At 35.8% G+C, this 8,976-nt stretch overlaps 1 protein-coding gene and 1 pseudogene across 1 annotated transcript; one reads left to right on the plus strand and one right to left on the minus strand.

The window, feature by feature from the left end:
- Positions 1-3,260: 3,260 nt before the first annotated feature.
- On the plus strand, positions 3,261-5,763 carry LOC138335295 (5-hydroxytryptamine receptor 1F-like; annotated as a pseudogene).
- A 350-nt stretch (positions 5,764-6,113) lies between these two features.
- Positions 6,114-8,510, minus strand: LOC138335296 (uncharacterized). Its single transcript, XM_069284316.1, has 3 exons — positions 8,378-8,510; positions 7,625-7,914; positions 6,114-7,166 (listed from the first exon to the last, which is right to left on the minus strand). The coding sequence occupies exons 1-3, from the start codon at positions 8,398-8,400 to the stop codon at positions 6,448-6,450; spliced, it is 1,032 nt and encodes a 343-aa protein (XP_069140417.1). The 5' UTR covers positions 8,401-8,510; the 3' UTR covers positions 6,114-6,447.
- Positions 8,511-8,976: the final 466 nt, after the last annotated feature.

Raw genomic sequence — 8,976 nt, forward strand, 5'->3', positions numbered from 1 at the left:
TTTAATTTGCATAAACAACCAAACGATAAGATTTCGTTATAAAATGACACTTAATCCTCTAAAACAATAGAACAGCCAACTCTAGATCACTGCTTATTGTTTTGATATTTTCCAAAAGAATTTATGATTTGTCCTTCCTTATATGTACATATTTTCTACTTGTCAAATTTTTGAAATTGATATCTATATATTATGTTTCTCTATACAATGTATTTGTCAAAGAGAACTAATAAAGAAACTTGATGTGGTCATGATCAATATGTATCACACCTTCACGCTTGGCTGCACACTGCTACAGATACGAAGAGATGTAGATGTATATATGGGGTGGTTATCTATCCTTTAATCTTTGAAATATTTTTTCTCGAAAACCCAGCTCCCTACCGCTCCGAACCGCTGTAAATGAAAATGTGTATGAGCAAGGGACGTCAGAAACATTATATAACATGTGTTGAGAATATGTATAACAGTATTTACATTAAAACCTATCTATTAAAACCACCCAGTGGTCCGAGTAAAAGTGGTCTTAATAGCGAGGTGGTCTTAATTCTGAGGTGGACCAGGTTTCTTCTATGATCATGACGATCAAGAACAGAAACTCTGTATCCTAGCTGACGGTACATAATATATGTACTGTATTTTTGTTTCAAAATTGAAATTTTATGAAAAATGCAATATACATGTATATATAAATGTATATTATATTATATATATATATTTTATTTTTTTTGTTCAATTTTTTGCATTTAACACATTTACAAAATACATGGGACATCAACATAACCTTGACATGACATTATACATTACATTTATATAAAAAAACATAAGAAACATAAACATAGCATGCTGAGTATGTACATGTACGTGTGGGGAAAAAAACCAGTTTGATATATTTTGGTAAGATAAATTTGCAAATTACTATATTTGATCAATTAGTTTTGTCGATCATTAGAATCTTAATCATTATCATATTTTAATGCATGCGTATCTAATCAAAACCAATAATTTAAAATATTTTTTAAAGATTGATAAATTAGGGACATATAATGACTATACCATTTATTTCTAGAGCATAGACATATTTTTTTCATTAAATTAAGTTAATGGTGTGTGCTTACTTAAATCTTAAACTGAATTTCAATGAAGTAATTGTTGACAATCTAAATGAAATAACTTTTTCTAGACATTACTTTCTATTATGTTTTAATTATAATTCAAATACATATCGTTAGTTTAATCAGAGATTTAGATAGTTATTAAATTATCTATGTCTCTGGTTTAATTATCACATAGTATACACCTGAGGTAAATGAGAATCTATGTGTTTTAAAATTGGTATTGATCTGTGTAAATTATTTTATTAATATTTACGTAAATCGATTTTAATTACCCGCCATGTGCAATGATTAGTCAAATAATAACTTACGATCACAATCGGTAAAGTGTTTGAAAGGACTACTGTGCATAGTCAAGCGTACTTTTAACTAATGCAAAACATCGATTGTTTACCGCAACAAAATTAGATGACACATCTATTGAAATGAGATGATTGACGTACGGTACTTCATAAATATCTGAAATAAGATCAATATATCTCATACATTAAAGAATTTTAATTCCATTGGCGTTACACGTATGAGAAAGAACTGCCTAAATCGTTCGATCTCGCCACCAGAGCTATCGAAAGAACGTTGCATTACTTGTGGTTTCGATCACGTCAACTGCCGAGTCACAAGTATGCAAATCCGACTGGCGATATAAACCACTCTCCTAGTACAGGTAGATAATCTGATTAATTAGGTCGATGGAAACAAAAGACTGAACTGATGTACCTGCGGGTAGTTGTTCACAGGGTTGCTGCGTGCGGGAAGGTGGAGGCACAGCGACGTTGTGAAAGGTACACATGTGACTGTGGTCATAATCAAGATGCGGTCATAGTAGGACCCGTTTAACTTTAGTGGTCGTTGGGACTATTAAAAATGGTCGTAAAAACGGAAATACGGATAGACCCTCCCGCCACCGCCACAGCGCGTTGAAGATGAGCTTACATACTCGTGACCAGAATTGTCATCGTGATCCTCGACGCACACTAACCACCATATCCATCAATCATCCACTTCCCATATCAATTCCACAATATCCGGAAGAGACAGCCAAACCCGCCCCCCCCACCCCATCAAACACACCATCCTCTCACCCATCGGTATGAAAATAATGGGGCCGTAATAGTGGGATGTTCGTAATTTAGTGTAAATGCTATACAATGTCTATGTTTGGAATAAACTTTTGGAAAATAAAAATAAAATAAAACAAAAATAAATATAAAGAAAAAATAAAGAATATTTTCAAGCATGGTGAATTAACAACAAATAAAAATATGAAATAAAAAAAAAATGAAATTAACCTGCCGACGATAAGGGTTTGAACCCGGGCCGTCAGCTTAGAAAGCTCAGGACTTACCACGACACCACACTACCTGTTAATTGCCTTGGGAATATTATTAAGTTACTAATGAAATGCAGTTCACTATATTTTCTTATTTTCTTCGCAATCCACTTAAAATGATATTGATGCTGCTGAATAAGTTTACAGAATGATTCTAAACTAGTTTATATTGTATCTGGGTGCAAATTATCAACTACATATACCACAAATGTGTGGTTATTCAGTTTATTCTTCACGACACCAGCCGGGGGGGGGTAAAAAGCTAGTTCCGGAATTGCGATACCAATACTGGTAAAAACCAAGTTTTTACCGTAAAAAGGATTTTATTCACCTCCCAACAGGAGAGTTCCACTGCTATAGAAGGACAGGGGGCGTAACTCTTTTGTCTTCATCTGATAAACTGAACTAATTGAGAGACCATTAGTTCTTATTAGTAGCATATTCCTAAATATTTATAACCATTGGTCCCAATGGTGGATTTACCATAGAATACCACAAAATATTTTCCGTTTCCCTGTCTAAATCATACAAACTGGAAGCATCACATAATTGGCGATCTCTCCTTCCCCGCTTGTATAACTAAAAACTCTCAGATTCAGTAATCAGCGATGGACGAGTGATAAAAAAAGGGTTCTACCTTTAAAGGGACAATTCAGTCTAACAGCACATTAAAATTTGCATATATACCAGATACAAAACAGTTCTTTAGTTGGTTTTACTGTGATATGCCATAGCACACTGTATTGAAATGTATGTGAAATGTTCAAACTCACTTGTTGTCCGCCATTACACATTGTGGTCGGACGCCTTGTATACTGAGCCCTTGCCCTTGCCAGTGTAGTAAAGCATTTTTTTGTCTAGAATTACTCAAATCGCTCTTACAGTAGTGTGTTTACCTTATTAGGTGCATGTTCATGTCTAAATATTATTTCACCAACTCCTCAGTGGTTCTGTGTTGCATTTGATTAAAATACACGACTTTGGCTCGGGTATGGGTACAGCATACATGCTATACCTGCTTAATCGTATCGATCAACGATTTGGAATTTCAACGGTATTATTCATAATACTTAACAATGTCGTGGAATTTGAAAATATTTCTTGTTATATGTTTCATAAGGAATATGGAACTATACATTTATGTCATATTTTGTTTCGTGGTTATGAAACAGAATTAGCCTCATTGAATTGTCCCTGTAACCCTTCAACTATATCATCGAGTTCGAGATCATTTCTTTGTAGCGCTTGGTACTAGGCGTAGTATTTTTTTAAATTAATTTATCATGACTTTCGCTATCCTTTAAACTGTTTCGTTTTAGAATGGCTATAGCTTTTAATAAATCGGGAAGCACAAAGTAAATAGTCTTACCGTGTACTGTAAATATATGTTTCAATACGGAAGAAGGAATTTATTATGTCATACATGTATATATACCTGACGCGACTTAAATAATTACGCCTGATATGACTATAAATCTAGTTCCTGGTTTAACCGCTAGTGGGTGGGTGTTTATCTGACGTATTATTCTTACATAAACAGTGTAACGACAAACGAAATAACTTATCGTCAAATACTTATTCATTTTTGTCAACATGAACTTATCCACGAATGTTACATTTTCGTTGGAGGATGAAGATTGGAATGAATTTAAATCGAATGGTATCCCCATTGTTGTGTTTTTGATATGCCTGTGTGCAACTGGAACTGTTGGAAACATGCACGTATTCCTGGTGTATTTACTAAAATATAAAGTCAAACATATACAAGACGTTTATCCTGTGTTTAGCCGCCGTGGATTTCCTAGGATGTATACTCGGTATACCGATGTCTCTTTACATCATCATACACACGTACTCTCTACAGTCAGCGGCTTTCTGTAAAGGTGCCAGGACACTTAGCTACTTTGTTGGAGCATACTCTCTTCTACTTCTGGACTGTATCGCCATAGAACGTTATCGGAAGGTGTGTCAAGCCACACGTGCTCAGTTCACGTTAAAGATTACCCGTGTGATATGTGCTTCATTGTGTCTTCTTGTGATAGCGGTGATCATTATACCCGTTGCCATTATCTATGGCATCAATGAGAGGATAACTAAAACTCATTCACTCATTGGATATGAATGTACAGTTTTAGACCAGTACAAAACCTCAACGCTCATAAAAGTATACCGGGGGTTTGTCTTTTTTGTTTTCGTGGCCCTCTTGGTCATTGCAGTGGTACTCTATACTTTGATCGGAAGAAAAGTTTATACTCATAAAAACAAACTCAGAAAAACTGATGAGGTTTTGGCAACCGAGCCTCGCGTTAAAGAATCTAAACTAAGAGATGTCTCACTATCGTCGGCAGATGATGGCAACAAACATGGCAACAGGCAACGCCAAGACAACGACTCTGGAGTTATTACAAGCGCTGTTTCGACACCCGAAACTTCCAAATCTAACTTATCTAATGAAAGTCATGCTACGACGTCATATCCCCATGGCAATTTTGTCCAAAGCAATGCCAATGAATTCAAAAATCAACAAAAAGCCGGAGCAGAAATCAGAAACCTTGATACATTGAAGAAAAAGAAACGAAAAGCACTTGACAAAAGTATAAACCTGACTATGATATTTCTTGTTGTTTCAATAATATCGTTTGGGGGTTATCTCCCCTATCTTGTAGTCACGTTGATTCGGAATGTAAACAAATCCCTGTACCAGAGCTTCACGGACAATTTTGGAGCCCTTGATCTGTTCATTCGCTGGGATGATTTTCCTGAACAACGCCATAAACCCGCTGGTGTATGGCTTCATGGACGGCAAATTCCGGAGAGAATTAACAAAACTGTATGGTCAACTTGTGTCTCACTGTTCAGTATATAGAAAGTGAATTTATTTGACGTTTTGATAATGAATGTCAAAGTAACAGTTTACGAATAATTATTGAAAACAAAATTTTAAAATTTATTATGGATTACTTATATTTTGTATTTTATTCAAAGAATTAACTGATTGCAGTAATTATATGAATAAACCTGGAACAATTCTGACACTTCAGAATGTAGCACACTAGAGGAAATTCAAGGTAACAAAGCAATGAATAAAAACTATTTAAGTAAGAACGGCTATTGTTATAGTCATTAAATGAAACAGATTAAAGGTATGACATTTTTATTTATTTGGAAATATCTAGGAACCTACAAAACGTGATTGGACACTAATCACCATTATTGTAAAGAGTGTTACAAGGATCTCGAAATTTTAGATACACACACGAAGAAAATAAATTAACCAAGGAAGTTAATTCGAAATTGTGTTACAATGCAAATAAAGATGATCAATCATTTTACGACCATCTTCATTCACATATAGAGATCAGCAGAGTTTGAATACGATATGAATTTATTTAAGTATTGATGTCACTATTTTTAACTTCATCGGAGTATGGAAGAAATTTGTTTGCAAATTGTGTGAATCCGCGTACACTATAATCTCGGATTTGTTCATAGTAATAGTATAAAGCAAAATAAATCTGCCAATCAGTAAGTCGGATTTATTATGAAGACAAATACAAATTAATTATAGTGGTATGAAAAAAAATGAATCTGCCAATAAGAAAGTCGGATTTAGAATGAAGACAAATAAAAATTAATTATAGTGGTACATGTATGAAAAAACGAATCTGCCAAGTAGAAAGTCGGATTTAATGTGAAAACAAATAAAAAATAAATATAAAAAACAGAACTATATTAAAAACAGGTGTCTTCCAGTCAAATGACGATGTCTGGCATGATGCATATTCCTCATAGACTTTATTGTACCGTAACTTTAGCAAGAGTGTAGCTAAGCTAAATGATGAGGAATAGACCTAGTACATCTGATAGACATATGTCTGCTATGTCACATCATACTTAGAATTTCTCGACACTTGCGAAATCAAATCCTAACTTTATTGAAATCAAGAATTAATTTAGTTGTCTGATCAATCATTTTATTTTTCTCTTATACTTGCCGTTACATTAAGCCATACCACTGTACCGAGGATAGAAGACGGACGATTTGTCCCAGGTTGGTCTCCACCCAGGATTGTTCGGGGTGCCATCATTGAAATCATAACGCTCAAGCCCGGCTAACAGTTTAGCTTCTTTTGTTGCTGCAATATCTGGCATCGTATCCACAGCATAGATATGCTTCCGGTGTTCGGTATATGGATTTCCGGTTGTTGATCTGAACACTATATTTTTCTGGGAAGGCCAATGAGCGGTACTACGGAAATTATCATATGCGAATTTCTTTGTCTTGTAATCCTCATCAGTTGCCCAAATGGCCGGTGCCATGCAGACAAAAACGACAAAACGCCATCTATCTGAATTGCTCCTGCCTCGTTTTGGTAAAACAGCGTCATGGACCGTACGTGAGTCCCATACGACCATTCCGCCCTTCGGAACCTCAATTATCCTTTCGGTGCACCCTTGTTCTTTATACCAAGCAATCCATTCTTCCTTTAAAGGGAAGAACTCTTCCTCATTTGCCTCGTCTTCGAGGACCATAGCGTCAGGAAAAGCTTCCTGGAATATGTCGTGATAAAGATGAGACTTTTCAATAAGTCTCAGACAATGATCGCCCTGAGTAGTCTCCTCCAAGTATACAGCTCCTTGATAACAATGTAATCCTTTCCTCGTCTTTCCTTGGTCAAGGTAAAACCAGTTTGTATCCTCACTTCTGTACTTCCCTCCGCCTTTTTTAATGGCAACAATACTTTGTATCAGTGATTGCTTTCATTACGAAAATTAACTCTTTGAAGATATTTTCATGTCTATCCATCAGATGCATAAAACACGGTTAATTGTTCATTGGAAACATGCTTTAAAACTATCAAAGCAGATAAATGAGATCATTAAAATGTTTGATAACCATACATTGTGAGCCAAGCTATTTTATTGACCTCAACCGGCCAGTTATCGATACTTCAGTCCCTTGCTTTTTCTTCAACAACGTAGCTTATAGTGAAGTTTGTTTAAAATGTGTTTCGTATAATGTTATCTTCTTGCAATCTCATAACGTTAACATGCATCGAGGAGGATAATGTTCTCCTTTTTCTCAACATCACGCACATATTACTGAAAAATAGTACTTATCTATTTGAACCGATTCAATATTTCTGAGCTGTCTCATGTGTTTTCCGTCATACATTACCGAGTTCCGGTGGTATCCCTATGGCTATGCCATCCATACTACAAAGCAGCTTTTCTGTTCTCCACAAAGAGGCAAACACAGGCTTTGATTTTAGTCGAACTCTCCACGTGGCATCGAAATGACCAACTCTGTAGTAGTGCATCAGCGAGTCATGGCTGAAAGGGGGGTCGTCTCCAAACTTCTCCACCCATTCTTTGTACTGTCGGGTGTAGCTAGCACAATCTTCTTTTGATACCACTCCCGGAACAATGGAGTAACCTTTTGTCTCGAGGTCGTGTGACAATGCACTCCTTGATAGATTAAAAATGTATATATGTATATATTTTATTTTAAAATATCACTAAATCTGATCACTTAAATTACCAGCCAGACATGAATCCTAATCTTCATTCGTTTACATTTGTAACAGTGTGGTTTTAAGTATTCGCCCAGCTTCGTGCTTACAGGCCAAAATCGGGTATACGAAAAACGAACAATTGTGGATCTGCATATAATACAAACGTCTACTTAGTATACAAGTGTATATCAATCTTAACTCATATGCACCAGGCTAATCAACGTGAGACTTGACGCCTTCGGAAGATCAGAACTACTTAGGGTACTTAGGCCATATTTCGTGAGAATTCTTTCGCTTTGACTACCTTTTCTTATTGTGTTGGACACACTGTGAGTAGGTTAAATGTGACAATGAGTCCTATCTGTTATAACAAGGGTAATAGTTATGTTATTATAAAGGCTCTGTAAATTTCATACCTGTCCAGGGCAGTGGTGTCCATGTTCACAATGATGATGCGTCAGGGTTCTGTGACAATTACACCTACTGTTATCCACGTAGTAATATAATATACACATTATCTTATGTAGCGGATACACAAACTGTTATAATCTATAAGGATATAGTCCATACATTAGATATTCATATCTCATATCAGTCTCTACATATGTATGTACCTGTATGTATCTGCACAGACAGGCCTAAACTGTACAACTACGGCGTCTTTTTTGTTTATAAATTATTCGCAACGTCTTTGTTTATAAATATAAACCTAGTATAGTTGGGGTATGTCTGCTGATCAGATTTACTCTGTGCATGTTTCGTTGAGATAAATGCGACCTTTAAGCAAATGGTAGGTTGAAATACTCTTCAAAACCACATACGTACTCACCACACGCTATTTTGGTTTGCCGTTGTCAGTATAATGTGACCGGGTGGGGTGTATTGCTTGGTGTCTTCGGTGGCATGCTTCAGTGATATAGCACTATAAAAAGGGCAACAGTTCCACTATACAAGAAGACACAACACGAATATACCGCAGTCCTCCCAAAACATGCACCTCGCACAACATACACGC

The sequence above is a fragment of the Argopecten irradians genome, chromosome 11 (genome assembly GCF_041381155.1).
Source record: "Argopecten irradians isolate NY chromosome 11, Ai_NY, whole genome shotgun sequence".
Taxonomy (NCBI): Eukaryota; Metazoa; Mollusca; class Bivalvia; order Pectinida; family Pectinidae; genus Argopecten; species Argopecten irradians.

Bases quoted from the DNA above. Each gene is read 5' to 3' on its own strand.
- LOC138335296 (XM_069284316.1), bottom strand. From the start codon at position 8,400: ATGGACACCACTGCCCTGGACAG. The intron at 7,915-8,377 runs GTATGAAATTTA...TAATCTATCAAG, and splicing joins GACACCACTGCCCTGGACAG to GAGTGCATTGTCACACGACC. The intron at 7,167-7,624 runs GTAATGTATGAC...CCATTAAAAAAG, and splicing joins AGGGATACCACCGGAACTCG to GCGGAGGGAAGTACAGAAGT.